Source organism: Montipora capricornis, chromosome 2 (assembly GCF_036669925.1).
Source record: "Montipora capricornis isolate CH-2021 chromosome 2, ASM3666992v2, whole genome shotgun sequence".
NCBI lineage: Eukaryota > Metazoa > Cnidaria > Anthozoa > Scleractinia > Acroporidae > Montipora > Montipora capricornis.
The window spans coordinates 44,344,473-44,367,417 of NC_090884.1; the positions used below are offsets into that span (position 1 = coordinate 44,344,473).

The 22,945-nt window shown below is 39.1% G+C and overlaps 1 protein-coding gene across 1 annotated transcript; it reads left to right on the forward strand.

The window, feature by feature from the left end:
• The first annotated feature begins 7,599 nt into the window (after positions 1-7,599).
• LOC138023342 (elastase-1-like) lies at positions 7,600-22,275 on the forward strand. Its single transcript, XM_068870358.1, has 7 exons — positions 7,600-7,897; positions 12,805-12,987; positions 14,443-14,649; positions 15,029-15,175; positions 16,565-16,666; positions 18,702-18,862; positions 19,191-22,275. The coding sequence occupies exons 1-7, from the start codon at positions 7,804-7,806 to the stop codon at positions 19,608-19,610; spliced, it is 1,314 nt and encodes a 437-aa protein (XP_068726459.1). The 5' UTR covers positions 7,600-7,803; the 3' UTR covers positions 19,611-22,275.
• Positions 22,276-22,945: the final 670 nt, after the last annotated feature.

Genomic DNA, 22,945 nt, shown 5'->3' on the forward strand with positions numbered 1-22,945 from the left:
CCGGCCCAAGATTTTAACAATTTAAGAGTCCATATTCGACCCGTAAGTTAGGCTTCGCGTACATTTTTTAGCATTTTTTTCTTAAAATGTTAAGTGCTTCACGGAAAAAAAAGAAATAGTGCCCATGATAACAATTCAGTTCAGTTCTTTCATTAGCAACACCATATATATGTAGTTGGATACAGCATAATTCCAAACTGGAAAGAAAGCCCAGTAGAAACCACCAAGGCTACGTGGGCTGACTGGGCTCCTTAGTGACAAGGCTTTAAACCCCTGAAGAAACTCGGGTGTTGCCTCCGTGGGGTCTTGCACGGAAAACTGGTAGTATGAAATTAATTGATAAAAGAAGATAAAGCACTGTAGGGAAACTAAAAAGTTGTGGTTTGAGGGTCAGGCCTTCGTTCTGATTAAGCGCTAACGATGGAAACGCAGCTCTCCTACCTCCCTAAAGTGCTTCATGAATCTTTTTTCAAACTCAGTTCATGCTACCAAATCTTAATATCAAATAATCAATTGAACAAGTTCGCAAAAATTTCTCTCTCTCTTTTAATCGAATGAAGTCAAGTCAAGTCAAGACATCACATCAGAAAAGGAACAGGATTTGCAAATATTCACTAAAAATTCGGTCATGACTTACTTTTCTGAAATACACCCAAAAAAATAGGTCTTTGTTCTGTTGTGGAAAAGGTAATCCTTCATTTTGGCGTCGAAGCTTCAATTAATAAAGAAAGAGATTTTCGCTAGAAAGGAAGTTAAATGATTGAAAAGGCAAGAAGAAAAACAATGGCGTTCCGCACGTGCATGTTTCTATCAGTGTTCACGGCGCCCAGCACTACAATACTAGAAGAGAGGAAATTTTTCAGTAGGGTTTGTAGAGAGAGTTTGTACGCAAAGAGGTCCTGTCAGACAAAAGGCTCAAATTCGATGGAGGAAAAAAATGAATTTCTATGCAAAGAAATGGCAGGAAAAAAGCAACCACAAAAGCAGCATCGCGTCTAGACATATTAAACGGTGAATTCCTGACTCCCTATAATTTGCGTCCGGGGTGTTCAGCCACATTGGCACCAGGATGTATTTCTGAATAAAGTTCAATCCGGCCTTCGTTGTCGCGTTGCTGCGCAGGCGTCAGTAGGGAGCTTTAGCAAACGACAACGGCGACGGCAACGAGAACGTCACCGTCAAGTTTGCATATATAGCTATAGTGGGTAAAACAATAGCTTTGCACGCTCTGCACATACGTTTTTCACTTTTGTCCATTTCTATGCAGTCTTTAGCAAAGCAACAACGTGAAATAGGGTTTTCCGATTTAGCGGAAGTTCTACGGAAGTGGAACTTGCCGATTTCAAGTTTATATAAAGGAATGTATATGAATAACTAAATCGGCTGTTTAAATGAAGTCGTCTATCAATCAAAATTTCAAGTTTTTACCGTGGCGAAATTCGCAATCACATAATCAGAAGCCTTATACTTACCGATTGTGACCTTTTTAGCTCACATTTTCCATGATATTTTTGCTTGTAACTAGATATTTGGGCAATAGCAAAAGCAACAAAAATAGACAGGATTCCTTCATTTTAATATGCCAATAAAGGCAAGAATAATCAGATAGAACATAACTCTGTGGGCACCCTTGAGAAACGAACTGTGCCAAGTGATATATATAACATGGTTAAAGAAACTCTTTCACTGAAAACTAGGTTTACTCAGTGTCAGATGAACTGCCTTTCCCACATGCTCAGCCCAGTGGCAAGAAATTGAGGCAAGTGGTCTAGTAGGTTTTCAAGCTTTTATACGTTGCCAGTTTTCGACGCTTCCTCTCCTTTTTCCCGTGTTCCTCTCCATCAATTCGTGACCTTTTCTTGATTCCTTCGGTAACACCAGAAGCGCCAGCAGCCCCCATAAGTTATTCATTTGCATCGAGTTTGTATCGCTCGTCTCGTTGTTTAATTTTGCCAAGGTTTCCTCATGATCAATTTCACTACTGACGTTCAGGCATTCGTTATCGATACTGGAAACCTCAGAAGCTCTAAAGGCAAGTAAAACTTGAGTGCCCGTAATTTGTCTTAAGAGCACAAAACGATAAGGTCACATGACTGGCCAAAGAAGTTGTCCACTTCAAGAATTGTCACTTAAGATTTGAGAGATTTTTTTCGAATTTGGAGGGACCATTCTCCACCCGTAATAACATTTAAGAATTTCGGCAGTGATACTCACTTCTCCTTTTCTTTGCCGAGCAAAGTTGAGGCTCCCTTTCTCAGGCAGCTTCAGGCGGTCGTGTAATCTCTTGCCGCCAATGTCGAAGCTTCGGTAAAGCTCTCCTTTTTCTCCAAGGACCTCCCAATTCCTTTTCAAAAACGTTAGAACCTCTCGCTAGTCAATTCCTTTAAGTTCTATAGCTTTGAGAATCATCTGGTCCGCCAATTTAATGTACTTGTGGTGCGCTGCGTTGGGTTTCTTTTGCAAGGATTTTTCTTTGCTCTCCCGACACCTGACATGGAACTAGTGAAGATACTTGTACTAGGCCTGGCTCTCCTAGTAGTTCTTGGGATTTGATTTTCACCTCCAACAGCTGCCCTCAGGAAAATGTTTCCCGTTAAGTTGCCCGTCGTTCGGAGTGAGAAACCTTACAGTTTTAGGTTTATATAATTTCTAACAAACAGCAATGCCCGTTTGTTCGTGGCACTTGCATGCGTGGCGCTCTCCATGCTTCAGGCCCTCAGGGGCAATACTTATGGCATTCTATCACGAGCGTGGAAAAAGTGTCTGCATTAAGCACGATAAATATTTATTTTCCTTTGGCTATTTCGAAGCCATTAAATTACCACATTATATATTAGTAACTGAAAAATAAACACAATTACTGGCAACAAAATGTCCGTGATTCTTTGTGAATTTACAAACGAGTTGCTGTTACTCTGCAAAACAAAACCAGGAATCTCTAATCTATTCACAAAAATGAATCGATTTAAAAAGCTCGGAAGAATGGCTCGAATTAACTTCCGCGAATTTCCGCTAAATCGGAAAACCCTAATGCATGGCCAAATTTGAGGGTTTATGGAGGACGTCAGCACTTGGAGATAAATTTTCACTTTCTCCCCTAAATTAAGCGTGTGACTCATATCGGTTTCATTCTTGAGGGACTGCCACACCATTGTCATGTTAAAAAGCTTGGAATAGTCACGAAGTGATTACAATAACGCGAATTTATATTTTGAGATAACATTCTCGTTGCCGTTCCCGTCGTCGTTGCTAAAGCTCCCTAATGAAAACCGTTTGGACTCCGCCCCTGGGTGTTTTTCCTTCTCGATCGTGAGGAAGGGAGGGTCAGACAAAAAGATTATAAAATGGTAAAACCCTTTTATGTTTCTCTTTTTCCTTTTGAGAGGATAAGCACAGAAACAACATTAAAACGATTTTAAAAAATTCTTGAAATATTCCTCCCCGGCCCATGTGCTCTTGTTTCCAACTTTCGAGACGTTTTCAAATGATCTTTTGCAAACAATCCTCTTACTTATTGGTGGAGGTTGTAATCCTGGCAATCCCACAATGATACCTGCATAAAGTATCTGTTTATTGACTTGTCTGACTTCGAAATTACCCTCTTAGGCAAACATAACAGCCAAAGGAGAAGCTTTATCATAATTCAAATAAGAATGCGGATGCTTGCTTTTGTAAATTGTCTACAGCAGTTACAACTAACTGTATTAAAAAGATGTATCGTTCGACAATACAAAACAATAAAAATGACAAAATGGCCACTCGTTGGATTATTGGTATGTTATCACGTACACCAACATCTTCAGAATAATACTAGTTGAAATCACGCGAACAAAAGCAACCTGGAGATAACATGGATATTTTAGCAGGGTGCAGATAAGGCTCTTAATTACCCAGAGAACAAAAAACGCGCAAAACACTGAGGAAAATGTCTGACCTTCGATGACCATTAAAGGATGATCTAATTTCTTTGGTAGTTTGCCAAACTACACCGGACCTATGGATTGGTCACTGATTACGTAAAAAGGCAACTGAACTAGACTAGTGTGATGGGTCTGTTTCCTTTTTTTTTTTTTTTCTGATATTGAATTGTTTGGAACCAACGTGAGTAAAGGTATCTAGGTCATATCGTTTCTTTTCTCTTTACGCTTTACTCATGATGTGCACGTGGCATAAACAGTCCACAAGTATGTCATCGTCATGTTAAAGTAGTTTTATATTTCCCTTTAAATTTGGTGGAATTCCGGAATAATTTGACGGAAATTGTGTCGAGACATGGACAGAGAGAAATTAGGGTATACTACGTAAGGTAAGCACGTGGAGACGATAATTAAGTTGCTCAATAAAAGCACTAGTGATAAGTTTTTGCGGTCGAACCAGTGCGGTCGACCTAAATGACGCGTTTGTATAGCTTTGAGCCTAATGTGTTCGGAACCCAACACTCAGGATTTTTGAAATATCTGAAGAGAAAGTGCTGCTCATGAAGACCTTCAAGTCTTCTCAGATACGAGGTAGAAACCCTTCTTGATAAAATTTGGGAAGACTGGCGTGAGAGTGGGGAATGTCGCAAAGAGGCAAGGTGTTCCCGGTTCTGTTTACATACATCAGCAAATACGGCTGCTTTGGCATGATCTCTCAAGAATCAAACAGCCATAAGTCAAGGGATTTGGCTGGTGCTGGACATACAGATACGAATTAACTATGCATTCAAAGAGTTTCTGTGTTTGGAATGTCCAATTTACCAGGGCTTTTTTTTTTAATCCAAACTTTTCCATTTGTGCTGCTTCATTGTGGTAGAACCAATCCTACATCTAAGAGTCGTATCCGTTGCACTACACCTGGGCAAAAGTCATACAATGAAAACCTTTAGTAAAAATAAAAATAAAAAAAATGAGGACTTGATCGATTCGTCTCTTCAGTGGAGTGATAGTTTTTTATTCATGACATTTGCCTATTTTTATCCTTTTCATTCCGCGCAGAATGTCGCTTGACGCCATTCGTGAACCTCAGGATCCGAATCCTCTCCTTCAAACAATTGAACTCTTATGCAGTCGTTGATTACATGGCAGGAGCAAAACAGAATTGTTACACATCATTTTGCATGGTGTGGCAGTTTAGTTTGCTACTTTGTTTATTACATAGCCTGAAAAGCGATTCAGAAATTAAAAGTTTGATACTTTTAGTCAGTTTTAAGTCAGTGTTGGATCTTTGTTTGTTTGACGCTTTTTATGCTACAAAAAGCTGACGAATTATGACATATGGGCAAGCGATTGACTGGCAACAAAAAGCATAAACAACTGACATTAAACCACACAGTTAACTGGCAGTCCATCTTAAGTGACGGCAGGCAAAATCGTGTAACTGTAACAATGTCAATACTCCACAGCTGTTATCTTCTTTACCACCAAATCACCAAAGTTACTATTTTAAGGATTGGCAAAGAAAGATCGTGATTTATATATGCCGATCATGGGGATCCTTTGATAAGTGGAACAGCTGATACCCTGCTTGCATTGTTTATAAAAATCTCAGTATAACAATCAAGTAATTTTCTTGGTTTTTGTAGCTTGAGCAGATAAGTGTCGCATAGCAAAACATAACAAATAACGAAAACTTGTCATTGCACTGGTTCGATAAGAATCAAGACCGGTCCTGTTGATCGAACATAGATATGATGCTCTCGGTTTAGAGACTCCTAAATTAAAATCTGGCCTTAGGTAATTTTTACTTTGAACGTTCCGATTATAAACAAGCCCACCCATTTAGTCCATTGTGGGATCTTTTCACCCCCACTTCATAACTAAGAGAATCTGTTCCGTACTGAGCATTCTTTTGCAAGGAGGCCACATAGTTAGTTTTGCGAATGAACTACAGGGTTTATAAATCCGAGCAACGTGCTTTTTTTCCATGGCAGTTAGATTCAAATTTTCTTTGAGAGACTTTCCTATCCAAAAGCACCTTATCGTAAAAAAATACCTGTACCCTCAAAACTGGTGGTTGAAAATTAATAGCCCTATCAGACAAACATCAACGTAAACATTGGCCTTGCCTCAAACACATGCAGGTCTTTAAATATGTGCGTAGACGTTTGAACTTTATAATAGTAATTTCGTAGAAACCAGAAAATCTGCACAGAATTTAGAAGAAAGATATGGTATTTCCTTACACCATTTCACATTGTTATCCTGGTTCAAGGAATGGTGTGAAAAATGCGTGCGTAATATCCCCACATTGGCGCCAGCGAAACCGAAGCATACTGCTAAGTTGCAGAGGATTAAATTTAGAAAGTGGATAAAATATATCAAAGATATATTGCTCTGCTGTCACAAATTGAGGTCCTAATTGTGGTATTTATGTCTCGTTGAGAAAACCTTCCCCTTCGAGCTGGGTCAATTTTTAGGTCGCCATTCTCAAAATCACTTATATTGAGCTTCATTTTCTAAAAAAAACGGATCTTTCATTGTGGTTTATTTATTACAATTCGGTCTTGAAATGTGGCCTTCACAAGTCTAGTTAATCTGGCGGAAGGGTGATTGGGGATGTAGTGAGTTAAGTTACTTACATTGTAATAGTTTTGGAGAATGGAGTGCCAGAAATTTATATCCCTGAAGGGAAAGCTGGGTTGGTATAGAACGAAATCCTCTTCGTATGAAACCAGAATTCCTGCAGAACAGTTCGCGAAGCTGGTCAACATTTTTCGTCTCTTGAGAAGCTTATACGTTCTTAGGGTGGGACACAAGATATTAAGGTAATCGGGGAAAAAAATAGGATAGAGTGTTTGTTGCACTAGTTGAAACCCCACTTGGATTGTATCTGTGTTCCGGGAGTTTGCAAATTGACAACTCAAGGCTTATTCTTCAAAACGACAAGGAATTATGTTAGAAAAGAAAACAAAAACAACCTATTCCCATGGATTAGGGTTAACCACCCTGAGTGATTCAAACCGACCGCATCTTCCTTTTGATGGACCAGCCAATTGAGAGTATTTATCTCATGTCACGTTGAAACCACTTACGCCAAGTTATAGTCACTTCTATAAGCATCTGAGCTCGCCAAAAACTACAACTAAAACACCCAACCCACACAGATTAGAAGCCAGCTGTCTTGCGCTTTTAGTTTCCAAAACATGGTGGTAAACAGCACCTTTCGCTTTTGACGCAGAGGATGCTTGGCAGATATTATCTCTTGTCTTGCATCAATTAAATGGAACGCCGATGATGAATCGTGACCTTGGAATTCCCATTCCATTTATTTAATTGAAAAAAAAAACCTGTGGTATTTGGTGATTAATTCAGACCACATTATCCGTTTCAAAAACTTAGGAAATCTAACAGAAATCCCATGCGCTCAAATGAACTTTAATACGCACAATCGAAAGCGAATAATCTGGAATTAACATATTGGCGCGCACTTCGTCTGGGTTAAGATTTTTTTTTTTTTTGCCCGTGGTAATTTAATTCTACCTACGCATCCATACGGTTGCTTTTTTATTTAAGTTACAAGTTTGAGCCCCTCAAAAATAAACACTCTTAGCTTGGATTGCATGCTTTGCACGCGGCAACGCGCCCTCTAAAATTAGAACCCCCAGTGGGTGTTGATGTCATTTCGTTACAGGTCCTCTGTATCTGTTGGTCTCCAGTTACAGACGTTTGCTTCGTGCCCTTTGCAGTCTCTTTTTCCTGTGGGCTTTAGAATTAGTCAAGAGGACTGTTTTGACGACGATTGCGAAACACTTATAGGAAACCATTGAGCTGAATTAGAGTAAATTTGTTCGGCGGATAGGACTAGCTAACTGAGAATTAAATCATGATCTTGCTGTGCCGCTTCTCTCAATTTTTATCTGCGTTCTTCATAATGAGTGCCGCGCAAGTAAGCAGTATCGAAAGGATTCCAGCTAAAGGTAGGTTGCATTTTCAATGTTTAATTTGTGGAGAAGTGAACTCTTAGTTTATCGACCTAACTCGTGGCTTGTTATCGAAAACTGCACTCCAGAAAATCACATCTGGGAAGAACGGAGTTTCAAAACGAGATAAACAATTTTTCATAGCTCGTCTAACAAAAAAATAAAATAAAATTTATATATACATATATTATATATATTTCACGCAATAGGCGTCTCTAATGTTATGGGCTCCTGAAGGTATTAATGTTAAGCTGTAGCTTATGATTGTGAAAGGAACTTAATTTAGCGCTTTTTCACACTAGAAAACTATCGTAATTAATTGGGATAATGTCCCTCCTTTTACTTAAACGTGTGTTCCTAGAACAGGAGTTACTTTGCTGGAGGTTGTGGTTTTAGGCGATCGTATAAAGTATTTGATGTTTACGTTAACTTAAAAGCGTTTGATGGCCATCAAAAACAATCTACCCTGCACTCAAGTATGTGGAATAATTTGACGGATCTATGCTTGTCGATTTGACAACAATTGTGACAGAGCCAACTTTTTTATTTCCTACTGCAATGAAATATTGCTCGATCGCGAGTACTTTGAGGAGAAAAGCAAAGAAAAGGGACAGTTCAACTGTAACAATGAAGGCCGCTAAATCGAGTAATTTTGTTTCTTTGAAACTTGTGAATGACTTTGTGCAGTTTGATATGATCTTAAATCGTTTTGATAAGAACCGGAGAAGCAATAATACGTTGAAAGGCAATGCCCAAAACCAATTTGCAATTTCTGGTTGTACAAGTGAAAGATCACTAACATAAATCTTGTTACCGGCTATCAAATTTCTTGCTAAGTCCCTCACCTCTTCTATTTATTGATCGAAGAAGAGGGAGATTGTTTAATGTCTGTACATCATCAAATCTTAAATTACAATCCTTTGACTCATTCCGTGAACTTCTGCTTCGATGACCGAAAATAAGTTTTTTTTCACGTCATAAAGAAGAATCACGATAAAAGATTCACTAGAAAACAGTTTCATTTTTTTTTTCACCAGTGTTTATGGAAAAGCCGCGTTTACAGTATCTAGTAACAAAATATGGAAAAAATGAACGTCGGTGATCCCTTGTGAGGGACAAAGTGTGGCAGCTGCAGTTCTAGAAGGTCTAAAATATCTGTAAAACATGGCCAATTAAACCCACTGGAACTATCCGAAGTAGGAATTTTCTAGCTCTGTAAAGGTGAAAGTAACGCGTTAGTTAAGTGAAAACACAAAACAAACAAATGCTAACGGCTGTCGATGTCACTGTGATAAGTGTATCCCCGTGATATGCGTATCCCCGTACACACATCTTTTGTATCCCCGGTGGCCGGATACACAAAACACTGAAGCTGAATGGAATACGGCCAAAATGGCGTGCGAGCAGCGTGGCAGGATCAGGGAATTTTTGCCACAGCTACAAATCACTTCAAGTGGGAGAAAAGGACTAGGAGAAATCTATCAGATATCCATATCCATCAGAAATGGACCAAAATTTTTAACTTTGAGTTCCGCATGAAGAGAACACACATATCACCGCACCAGCGAAGTGACACTTCGTATCACCTCAATTTTTGACTATTTTTATTTCCGCTAGAAGAAACTGTTTCGGCCGCAATAATTTGATTCAGTTAGTGACTCAACCACGTCAGACATATGACAATAAAGGACTGGGGTATTTCGAATTTTTGGTTCGCATTTGGGGTACACATGCATATCGCTGAACTGCGCAATGATACATGTACCCACTCCACTTTTAAAAAGGAATTGAACAAACCATTCCTTTGCAATGGAAGGAATACACATATCGCTGCACTCCTTTTGCAAAAATTGGTATAGATTCGCATATATTTGACAGGATTAGCAAATGACTGGCAAATGAACACAAAAAATTTACATATCGAGAGGATAGGGTAGTTTTCAGCGTTACTCGAGCGGAGCTCACAATTCAGACTATTAACACCATTTTTATGAATAGATGTGCATATATATATATGTGTGTGTTAGCAAATCAAAGGGATGAGGAATACACATATCACTGGCAGCCATATTGGAGAGGATACACACATCACTACCTGTCACAGTGATATGTGTACCCCTGTGATATGTGTATGCCCGTACACATCATGACTAGAAATATGATCCCTCGCTGGTGATACACAAAACACTGAGAAGCCAAGTTCAAGTTTGCTCTAAATTTCTCAAATCAAGAGAAATGTTAGCAGTAAATGTAATTTATTCGGTTAACGGCACCCGAAGGTTACATGATGCATGTGTCCAATCTGCGGTTTAAATTGACAACAGCAGAGTTCATGAAAGTGGATACATATTTCACAGAAGCCAAGATCATTAATATTTGTAACCCTGTTTGGAGGTCAGTCAGTCTTGTTGATAAATACTAATATGAGAAGTTATCAGAGAAGAAAAAGCCGTAGAATTGACGGCTTTCGTTGCAAAATTCGCTGTTCGATTAACTCAACCCGCGCACGACTATTACAACATAATTTATCCAGCCCGCGAATCTAAACGAAGAACAGCAGATTCTATAGTTGTAGGTTTGAAAGGCTTTTTTCAGTTTCACTGTTTGTGGAAAAACGTTGTGTTCATGTGTTACGCGTTGGAAGGGGAGGGGTTGAGGGATACACATGTCACTGGCCGCCATATTTGAAGGGATACACATATCACGGGAATACACAATCACTGTGACACCGGGCATTGACGCAACTTGTGAGCTAAGAACAGCCAAGTAAAAGCTCCTCTGGTCTCCATCCGCCTTTGTTGGTTTTTTTTAGATCCTTTGCAGACATTTCATGTGTATCCACCGATGCAACGGTCACAGGTGTTTTGTTACTATGAAACGCTGAAATTAAACATATGCAAGTGCTATTCTTTTTGACGCGTGCTTTGAACAATGCCCACGCTTTTGGACCACGTTCAGACCACACAAAGGAGTGTCATTTAGCGGTGACAATCTTCAATCAACATTTCGCCAGTCTTTCTTGCTGTGATAACCGAGCGGCACCCTTTGCCGATCGACTTACAAACATTAAACAGGAAACAAAAAAATGTTCTTTGATTTCACCCTCTGTCCCAGTAAAAGTTAATGGGTGAGTGCACGATTTTTTCAATGAGCTCACAGTGTATATTAATGTGATTTAGAAAACCTAAACGGCTTTACAGTTGTACAAGAACCTTGCAAGACACTAGTGTATCTCGGCATACATGTAGTAAGAACGTTTTTCCGGACCGCCCGACTCGGCAGATTTCAGTTAAATTTTTAAATGGAGCCGACAAAAGCCTCATTAGGCGTCCATGTGGGAAATTATAGAGTTGCCGGGAAAATTGCAACACACAAATATTTATTTGTACGTTAAATTCCCTGTAGACATGGCCAAAAATTAACCACGCAACACTCCGAAATCGTGAAAGATCGTTAGCGAAGCGAGCACTTCCTTCCTCACCCGAGAAAACCCAGTCAGGCTGATTCAGGCAAAACTCACGTTTTCTTCAGTTTTTTATATAACTGCCCAAATATTGATCTTGTTAAAGAGGGGTACACTTCAACCCTTACCTAGATTTCTTTTGTGGGGTAAAACAAATAAAACTAAGTTCCTTTTTTTGTAACGCTTTCGTCATGCTAAAGCTACCACGAAATCAGCGAAAGGAAGGAGAACTGTCATGTCTTCAATCAGTTTGAATCATGTGGGCGCCGCCGTTTCGAGGTGATAGGTCTCCGGTGGTAAAAACATCATCTTTTATCTTGTTATTCACTTGTATTTTCGTGACTGAAACAGTGATTTACGGAGGTTGAATTGCTTAAGTTGAAAAACCTGCCTAGTTTTGCAGGAAGTTTCAACTGGAGATGCTTTCTTTGCCGCGATTTGACAGCCTCTACAACTAGGAAATACGTTGAGGTCAATTTTGTTTCAGTACTGTTCCGTGCATCATAGTCTTTTTTTTTCCATCAGGAAGTACAGCTGGGTGCCACGCCTGCTGTTTAGGGAGCTTATAAAACAGCTTGATTGTCTTTCTCTCCGCTGGAATCCACAACTCGGTTTACCCGTTGAAAACACGAAAGCAAACTAAGTCGACTTTTCGCACGCAGATCATATTTTTCCTACTGCTAATTAACTTCTCGAATCATAATTTTCGCACACGGAGGCCTGCAGCTGTGTTTTTAAGAATATCCTCAGCGGAAGCACGCACATTAGACAAGGGGAATGTTAAACAGGGTTCTGCCATCAGCCAAACCGTCATTATAGTGAGATTTTGGGATTGCTGCTGAAAGGGAGGCACTTTATCTGCAATTGACTGCGCATGCCACTCACTCCCAAATCTATATTTCTAATAAAAACTCAAGATTGACACTGAAGACAGAAGAGCTCTTTCAAAAAAAAAAAGAAAGAAAAAGAATAATACCGACCTAGTCCACCAAAGACCGCTATAGAATGTAATCGCCCCTAATTCCCCCGTCATGGGATAAAATGCTTTGCTTTGTACAGGGACTTTGACGTAAGGAAATTTTGCACGGATTACTGGGCATTTTTTCCCTTTTTTGACCGTGACTTTGTGAAAATATTTATAGTAATGAAACGTGCTTAATTAAGGAGGGTAAAGGTAAACCACTTAATTAGGTGCGGGATAAACATAGGTTTATCGCATGAAAGGAAATGAAATGGAGAATCAGAAATAAATGTGAAAAGGGCCTGAAGTAATTTTATCTCCTGGGAAATTTCGGTTAGTTGCAGATAAACAAAATGCCCTAAACGAAAAGAACTGAAATTGTCTTGAGGAGACGACCTAGGAATAACCTCAAGGAATAACTTGGTGTTGAAATCTTTCTTTTTTTTTTCTTTTTTTTTTCTTTTTTTTTTATTTTGTTAGTCCATCTTACCAAATGCGTCGACCCTGGAATTCCTAAGAACGGCTTCCGCGTTGGGGAGGATTTTAACAATGGGGCATCCGTGGAGTACTTTTGTAATCCCGGATTTCGAGTCACTGCAGGTAACCGATTAAGACGATGTCAGAAGAACGTAAAGTGGACCGGGAGCCCGCCAACTTGCGAGGGTATGTAAAGCTTATGTTGCTGATGCTTGGTTTCGGGGCTTCGCCGTTCGCTCGCCTGTAAAAACGCCGGCTACTAAGGCTGTTATATAAATACTTTGATACCGTATTCCCTCGATTACCATGTTGTTTTAGTGTTGGTTTCGCCCATTTACGTTTTGCGGTGTAACGCAGTCCACCACCGTGGCCACCCAAAAAGGTTCCTTTTTGTAAGACAGTAAGCGTATGCCAATTTAATTTGCGGTACCCTTATTGCTCGAGACAGGAGCCGGCGATCACAAGCGAATAACCAGCACACCGACTTTGAGTCATCCATTTTCTCCCAGTCAGACAGTGTAATATTGTAGAATGGTACTTTCCGCGCTCCCGCAATTAAATTCAATTTACGCGCTTGTTACTACAAAGGACAAAATACACATCAGTTGGCTAAGTTGACATGATGATTACATATTTTTCTCTACCTATGAGACCAAGCTCGCATACTGCTCTCGGGACTGCTCTATCGTACCTTCGGGAAAAATTCACTTGACACCCTCAACTGATAGATCGACGTTAACACATCTTACACCTGCAATGTTCACGCGATTCTTCGTCGACGTAGTCGAATTCCCCTCACATGAACATCTAAAGGTTATGGGAAATCATTTTGTAATGAACCGCTCGTTCTAGCCTCTGTATATGACGACTAGTGCTTGCTAGTTCTCAAAGTAATCACACTCTGATCATCATATTAAATAAAGACGGTTTGTCAAAAATACTATAGTATAGTACAATTATTCCCTAACAACGTTGCTACGGTCCTTTACGTCTAAGTGAGGTTATTTAGTTTTCTCATTGACAAAGAACATATGGTTACGTATAGCTTTAAGTCTGCATCGGCAAAGACTTGTTCATATATCCAAAAATAGGGTGGAAAACAAAACAAAACAAGGAAAACTGTGGTATACATGCGTGCTTTAGTATTTTATAGGTCTATTTATTCTGAGCGATATAGCAGCTCTCGTTCAGTACAATGTGATTGGCTGCCTACCCAAACCAAAAACCATTGACTAAACAACAGAAGCAATCTCTGAGACTCAAACCAGACAATAGAGGCTGCTGTACGAAGCGTTATTTTCGACTGAAGCAATCGTTGGATATGAGTTGGGTATAACCGCTTAGCGCAAGTAGTACTGAGTATCGAGTTGGCTATAAGAAATCGGAAACAAAACAAAGAATTCTTATCTCACTTTTACATGAATTGTTACGCATGCAAATCTAGCCGTTGGGTGTGGCTTTTGGACTTTGATATTCTGATGGCCAGCCAATCCCGACTCTAGAATTGCATTGCAGAATTTTGATTTGGTTTTTGATATGGGAAAAGAGTTCCTTCCTCTCCAGAGCATTGTTATAACATGTATGTCATTTCATTTTAGCTGAAATTATTAGAATTTTAAAAGAAATTATTCTTGCGCGTAGATATCAACGAATGCATTGTATACAGAGGGTATGGAATTCCGCACACCACCAACGACATACGAGCAGACCTTGGAAACCTTTGTCACATAAAAGCCACGTGCTACAACACCATTGGATCTTTCCACTGCAAGTGCAATAAGGGTTACTATGGCGACGGAAAGTACTGTGTGTCCAAGAAATATGAAATGGCGAAAGCTCTATTTAGAAGTAAGTGAAAGAGAAAGTGAAGAAATAAAGTTTTATGACAATTGACAAGAGACGGTAGCTTTACTTGAAACGAGAATACAACAGAGAGAAGAGTAGAAGCAGCTCGTCGTGTTGAGTGAAGAGTGATTATAGCCAGTTTGCAAAGAAGTTTAGCCCAATGTTTTAATGCACATCAGGAGGCTCCTGTGCACATATATACGCACTGACTCTAAAAAAAGCGACTACATACAAGAAACGAGAGAAACAGCTGTTTATTAGGAAAAGGAACATATCATTTTTTATCTTGCGACTTACAATTTCTGGAATGAAAGTTGTAAAGAACAAAAGTATTTTGTTGATACATTATACAATATGACAATATTTTCTTTTTGACTTCTAGGAAAAACGAAGGTCTCACCGTATACGTGTGGGACATTAGGAGACATCGACTCTGGAAACTCTACACGCATAAGGCGTATTGTTGGTGGAACATTGTCTTCTTCTGGATCTTGGCCCTGGCTAGTCGCCATATCCTACAGAAGCAAAAGTAAGAATGACAGAGAAAAAATGGAACTGTTTAGATTCATCTTATTCATCTAATATAAGATCCAAAAGCATAGCGATCCATAGCGCGCATGCGATTCTGAAAATTTTGACATCACGAAAGCTGCACCGAGATTACCTAAAGAGCATTAAAAAGGATGTTGAAGAAACCCCATCATTTTTCTAGACGAAATCACGACTTTCAATTAGATCGGGTGGATTATGCAACAGCATGCCATATCTAAGTGGATTTTGTCAGATCTTGCTAAGTATTCTTGGAATTGTTTTCATAAAACGACTTAGAGTGACCTATCCCCTAAGTGAACATGTAATTCGGTAGGATAGGTAATACGAAAAGCCACAGGATGTCTATGATCGAGGTTATTTGTCTGTTGCAAAGTACTTATCCACTTCATTATTCAGCATTTAATGACCCCAGTTTACGCATTTCGTGCTTATTTCTTCTCCACTTCTCTGTAAGCCAGATTCTAACTGCGAATGATATGTACTTAAGTTCCACTAATCTTCCTCACATCTGAAAGTGAAACAATAAAATATTCTATTTTTCGAATTACGTACCTTTCCCGCTGAGTTTGGGAGTAGATGTCACATTCCATAGATATAAACTGCTAAGAAATGTGAACGATTGTAATCTTCAGCTTTGCGACCGTTGTGAGAACTGAGGATGGTAGGGAGACCAAGAAGGCGCTTCCCCTTGTAGAAACGTCTTGGTTGAAACCCTAAACAGGCCAAGACTCCGAAGAGAAACGCTTCCTTTTTCAATTGGGTCTTCCAACTCGGAAATCCGGCGTATTCCCCATTGCATATCACTTGAGTGTGTCATGGACGTTGTGTCAACTTAAAGAACACAAATTTAATTGCAAGAAGTTGGTAACGAACTCGCTGATTGCACGGTATTAAGGGCAAGCACTCTGAATTTTATCCATACAGAGAACACGCTACACGCGTTCCAAATCGTTATGAATGCATAGAGGATATTACATGGCCGCTCGGAGATATGAAATTTCTTTTCGAGTGTTGAAAAATATTTCGTACCTCTAAGCGACCATGTATTTATTATATAAACACCAATGAAATAATAAATCATTTCACGAAAGGCATGGAAAGGTGCGATTTTTATATGTAACCATAGCAACATTGATCTTTTCACGTGTGAAAATAACATGTTATCTTCACGTGTGAAGATATCATGTTTTCGCGCGAAAGCTCACTTGGTATTTCATTGGTATTTATATAATAAAAAGTTATATTTGCCTAGAAACAATTGTTGCAACTTGTCCACGGGAACCCACACGAGCATACGTCTTATAGAAATACCGTTCCATGATACTCAGAAGGTAATTTATTCGTTAATTTTCTTCGTTTTTTTTAGGAAGAGGCTATTATCTTTTTAATGGAGCTCTTATCAAGCCTGGATGGGTACTAACAGTGGCAAACGTTCTTCCAGGAGCAAGCAAACTACAAGTGGTACTAGGTGAGCCTTGTGTGTCTATTCATCATCATCCTCGTCAACGTAAATGACATCATCACGGTCCTTTAATAATAACAATAATAATAATAATAATAGTAATAATAATAATAATAATAATGACTTAATTACAGTGTTTCCACTGAAAGGTGGCTCTTCACCTGTTTATTTTACAACAATGCTAAAAATAATGGCCATAGTAACATTAATAATGTATAATGTCATAGACGCTACAACAAAAGTTAAAATAATCAAGAATATGTACAAATCAAGAAATCGAACGTTCATTTGCTCTATTTATCAGATACTTCCTCACTTGAGTTCTAAAAATCACTTAAAACTACAGAGTGCTTTGCAGCAGAGATTAATGAATTTAAAACATTGGAGGCACTGTCCTGGAAAGTACCCGACTCAAGGGGCACTTTTAATTTCATTTCTCTCGAAGACTTCAGTGTCCGTGTAGGATTATGACTGTCTAGCTTAAGATAGGACGGCCAGTCATTAGATTGCAAAGCTTTAAAAACAGTGTTAAGTAATTTATTCTCTTTGCGTTCCTTTGTTGGCACTCATCCTAGTTTGATTTAAACCAGCATATGCGCATAGCGCCCAAGAACGAAACCTGCAGCGGCTAACTGAACACGTTGTAGGCGCTTCATTTTTTTTGGTAGTGCACTACCATCTTGTCATCGGGGCTGTCTGAGTGAGTGAGTGAGTGAGTGAGTGAGTGAGTGAGTGAGTGAGTGTAAGATTTGTAGGTGTGCAGCGCGTGCATGAATTACGAAACTCATGTTCGGTTTTCTTGAATTACAAAAATTGATGTTTGTTGGCGGCCCACTTGTCGCCTTTTTCCTTTCTTAATTTTCTTAATGAAAAGAGAATGAAAACTCCTTGAGTACGTTATTGTCAAATTAACAGACATATTTGAATTCTTAATTGTCTTAATTAAATCAAAATCACTCTTTTTTCACATTCTGCAGACATTCTGCAGGTCAAATAAACAAGCAAACAAATTCACCAGTCGACCATAATATTTTTACTCTTCTGAATTAAACGAAAAATTAAAAAATCGCAACTTAGTTTTCACGTATGTCAAATGAAATCTTTTAGTCATCGAGTGTAAGTGCACGTTGGGCAACACTATTTAAATTTCGCTAATAGGTAAAGATGAAGATTATATGGGCTAGTCTGTGTCTGTTGATTTCACTGATAGCCTCTTTCTTCTCGTGTAATGCATTTTTTTTTAATTTTCGCTCCACTTTTCTTTAAAAAAAATTATATCTGTATGAAAAAAATATAGAAGCGGAAGCCGCCTGTGAGTTAGAGGGTAAACAAAGCTGAAAAGCCTTTTTAAATCCTCATTTCATGTAACAGCCGCACCGGAAAATAACTGGGTGAAACATGAAAATAAACAGGTCTGTTGGAAGCGTGCTTGAATTTCAACAAATGGCCCAAAAATCGGCAAGAATTTTGTGACGCCGATGAATAATAAGGCAGTTTCTATTTCCATAAATAACCTCGTCTAGAAGAGTGAATTTTTGACTAGCAGAAACAATGGTCAACCTCAAGAGGTAGACGATTGCGATCTTTGTGTTGTTGTTGCCGATGGCATTTTTTTTTAAATTCGATCGACACTTCCAAAAACTTCCTTGCGCTCTTCCTTCAAATTCTTTACTTTTGTTGTTTTGCAGAAAGCACGCTAAAAAAATCTGTACCATGCTTAAAATAGTATTTTTGTTCCCCTGTTTCCGGCAACAAGTCGTATTTTGAGGTCGCCCATCCAGATACTAACCCCGCCGGATAGGACTTAACTTCAATGAACTTTTGTCGTGGAAACCGCCAGACGCTTACACTTGTTGTGAAAAAGAAGTTGAACTTCATGGCAGCCTCGAAGCCAATGTTTCTCGATTCCCAATTATTTCCTTCAATCTTTCTGTATTTCGAATTTATCATGACTGAGAACATTTATTAATTCCAATTGCTAATGTGTGACAAATGTAAGTAATTGTGGACCAACTTTGTTTTTTTTTTGGCACCAACACAGGCGAATTCAATCGAGATGAAATGGATGGCACTGAGACAACCGTACGCGTCAAAAGGATCGTTAAACATCCTGGATATGACGGAACCCAAAGCGGCTTCGCCCATAACATCGCCCTCTTGGAACTGGAAACTCCAGTGAGACTAAATGACCACATCAGAATGGTGAGAAGGATTAATTTGTAAGAGCACGCACAATAGTGGGTTGGTGGCTTTTGGACAAATTATTGGTGCATATCCCAATGCTTTTATCCAACGTTATTTGGGAGCTCTGGGAAGTGGATTAATACATGGCTTTAGCAGGGATAGCTGGGTGTGGTAGTTCTCTTGAGTTGTTTCAATCTTCAATTACCACAGGCAACTGTTATCTACCAATTCTTCCCTATTGTTTTTAAAGCAAAATATTTCTAAAATGCAAGTGGTCTGTTTATGTTTAGTAATTACAACAATCCATTCCAAACCTAACCATGGCACTTTTTTTCTTTTTTCGAAGGTTTGCGTACCAAAACGCAAAAGGGACAAAATATTGGAGAATCCCTTACAATATGGCACCGTTGCTGGCTGGGGCTCAACCAAACCGATCTCGATCGGTGAATTTACGGGTCCGCTATCTGCAAAGCTCAGGCAAGTCACAGTTCCCATAATACCTGACAAAGAATGCAAGGAGGCCACAATTTATTCTTACCGAAAGGAAGACACCCTTTGCGCAGGGTTCAGACGCAAACCTAAGGACCCTTGTTTTGGAGACATTGGAAGTCCTTTAGTAATGCAAAATCCACGATCTGGGCGATGGACTGTGATAGGACTGTTCGGCTGGAGCGAAGGATGTGGAAAACCCAGAAAGTATGCCTATTATACAAGAGTATCCAAGTACAGAAAGTGGATCAATTTGGTTGTAAAAGGCCGCCAGTAATTTTTGGAGAGAGGCGTCCATTTACCAGAGTAAGCACTCTAAACAGATCCAGACTACGTCGTGTAACTCTAACTACCGTTATTCCTTTTTGTTTCATTGAAACTGTTTTTCTACATAATATTGTCTTTACGGACAGTGCATGCTCATCCTAAAGTTGTCCACTTGTATTAAAACCACACACCTGTTTTCATGTGCCTGAAGTAACAGCGACTGCAACGAGAAACGGGAAAAAGTACTGCTTTGACGAACTTTTCTACTTACAGTATTTTAATTTAAGCAAACAGAACTGAATTATCTGTCCTATAAGCTGCTGGACTTGATGCCACATCAGTCCGTTTCACTACAGCGGACTTTTGTTGCGGATGGTGTTTCTGTTGCCGGTAAAATCCGTTCTCAAATTGAATCCGGCGTTTTTATCTGGGTTAAATTGGTGATCCTTATTTTACCTACGCTTAATACGCACTCACAAGATTTATTTAGAGCTCACATAAAGCCAAGAGAAAAATTAAGGTCAGGTTAGGATTAGTTTTTGTTATTATACATGAATATCAATTGACTTATTGTAGAAAAGTAAATCATGAAAAGAGCCGTGTTGGGTTGAGCATGTTGGTCGATGTCAGTCTAGTGGTGAAGACACAGAACTACAGATCTAGCCCCAGTTGTTCGAACAATGGATAGCGCTATCCACCGCATAAATCACTATCCAGTGGATGATTCAATTGGTTTTAGAGCTCTGGGGCCCGTTTCGCAAAAGTCCAGAAAAGTTTTGGATGCCACAATTCCCTCTGTATGTATCATAGCAAACGAGAGGTTTTAAGTCACTCATCATTTCTTTACAATCATTTTGCTTTTGGTTATATTGAAAACATACTACTAAAACATCATTTTTTTAAACAAGTTGATGACAACTTTAGAAATGGCTTTTCGGACCCTAAAGTAAAACTTATCGGAAGTTTGACTATACTGGCCCCTGCATACAACTGTACTTTACGATGTTAAGATGACTTTGTCTCAGGATTTATGGCTTAAGTTTTCATCCGTACTGCGTGGAGTTGTTTAATGACGATCGCTGTAATCCAGGTCCGGTTTGCTCAAAAGGTGGGTGGTGCTATTCACTGTATAAATAGCTATCCTTCCTTAGTATCATCCAACTAGTGGACTAATGCAAATGTTGCATTTTGATTGGCCGCGCTACTAGAGGACTATTAGTAATAGTCCTCGAGTAGCGAAAAGCGTGACGCTTTCTTTCGTTTTATTCCAAAATAAATATTTCTTCAACTCGCATTTGCTAACTTTATTATTGTCTTTTCTGTCCGACTAGTTGGGTGATACTAAAACAAATAAACCCTTCGCCCTCAAGGGCCACGGTTCAATAGCCCATGTGGATTTGCCTCATGGGCTATTGACCCTTGCGGGCTACGGGTCTAATTGTTAATTATCGGAGCTGAGTTATCCCCTGGATAGCGATTTCACAAGTGTATCCGAGCCCCATACAGTGCTCTTTCTTCAAATGGGGCCCAGTTTAATGCCATGAGAGTCTGATGGATATCTTGGAAATTATCTTTGGACTGTGACTAATAGGGATTGGAGCAAACCTGGAATTTAAGAAACTCATCGAGACTATAGAGCTTAAGCAATGACGACGTCGAAACTGTGAGAACGTCATCTAAAATATAACTTCGATTCATATTATTATATCCGTCAGATAGTGCGAGCAATATGATTGGCTTATTTCATATTATTCTAATCATTTTATGATAATCACAATTCGTTCGAAGTGGAAAGTATGTACCAACTTTGCAGAGATAAAATTCGGACGTAAACGGTGTGGGTGTTAGCATGTGCGTTCGCCTCTTCCACGTAAACTCATATTTGGTTATTTAACGTCTTTGTCAGGCTGAGAACGGCAAAGACAGGAACCAGAATGTAAACGAACAAATAGGGTGAGATGATCCATTATTTAAATGCATTTAACATTTTGTTTTGTGTCGTCTTTCTCTTCTCGTCGACGTCGTCATTGTCTGAAGTCCCTTCTACAATGGCAATCCTTACACTATGTTAATCAGAACTTTAGTTCAAGTTCAATTGCGGTGATAGTTGTCCGTTATACGGATTTTTTGATTCCCTTTAAAGGAGCTATAAATTCCTGTCTTAAATACCACAAGTCACATTTTAAGTGACTTTCCACAAGGGAAAGATAATCTAAAAATATATGTATTTTTTGTCGTAAACTTGCCCTCTTCAAAAGGTTGGCATTTTTTTCCTTCCAAATTGAAATATTTTTGTTCATTTCATTATCAGCGATACATGTATATTTATGTTTATGGAAAAGTGATGGGGTAATTTTGAAATATTCTTTTTATACTATCTTTTGTATAAAATGGTAAAAGAATGAGCTTATTTTGTGGCTGGTGAAAGATATACTCGATACGCCACTAGTAAACACAAGGCAATTGAAGCAAGGGTTAACAGTTTACCGGAAAGAGAATCATTGCACAACGCATGCAAAATGTGCCCGAAAGGAAAGACGAGGAAGGAAGGCCCTTTTATATTGTATTTCTTGATTTTTACATGCGTTTGTTTAAGAGCTGAAAAACTAAGTATGGCCTAAGGAAAATGAAAACCAAATAAAGTCCTTCATGCTTTCCATGAAAGCTCAACCCAATTACCGCCCGTTTTGTCTTCTTTCATTGATGACAACCACCATGACACCTGGAGCTCCGTGTCTCTCTTTTTGAACAGTGGCTGGGTTCTTAAACGTCCCACGATATAGCATAATTTATAGGAAATTTAAACCACGACAATGTCAACATCTAAGAAAAGTTTAATTCAACTTATATACCTGACTTTGCGCTAGAGAGAGGAGGGTAGCACTATAGACAGGTTTTTCGATCCCATGTACGTTGTACAATATTGACGATATATCCCATTACTGTATCCAGGGATGATGGTTTTTTTCCTCTGAGCCGCCTGAATTAAGATGAAGAACTTTTTTTTACACGCTCTCTGGGTTTCCGACAAAAATCTTTATGTCCGTAGAAAACTTAGAAGTATGTCTTATTTGATAGCTGAAAGGGAAGATAAGACATAAACACACTAACAAACCTCAGTGATAATCATCCTGGAAATCACGTTTTATTTATTTTCATTATCGTGCCTTCGGCGGACAAGGATCCAAAAACCCATTTATTAGATCTGTACCGGCCCTAGTGGATTGGTACAAACGGTCTTGAAGCAAAGACAGATGGCCCCGCAACTGCTTATCTAAATAATTAATTTTCCTGACATGGCATTGGCATTCTGAAAAAAAATCCGAAAAGGAAAGTGAAGAAAAT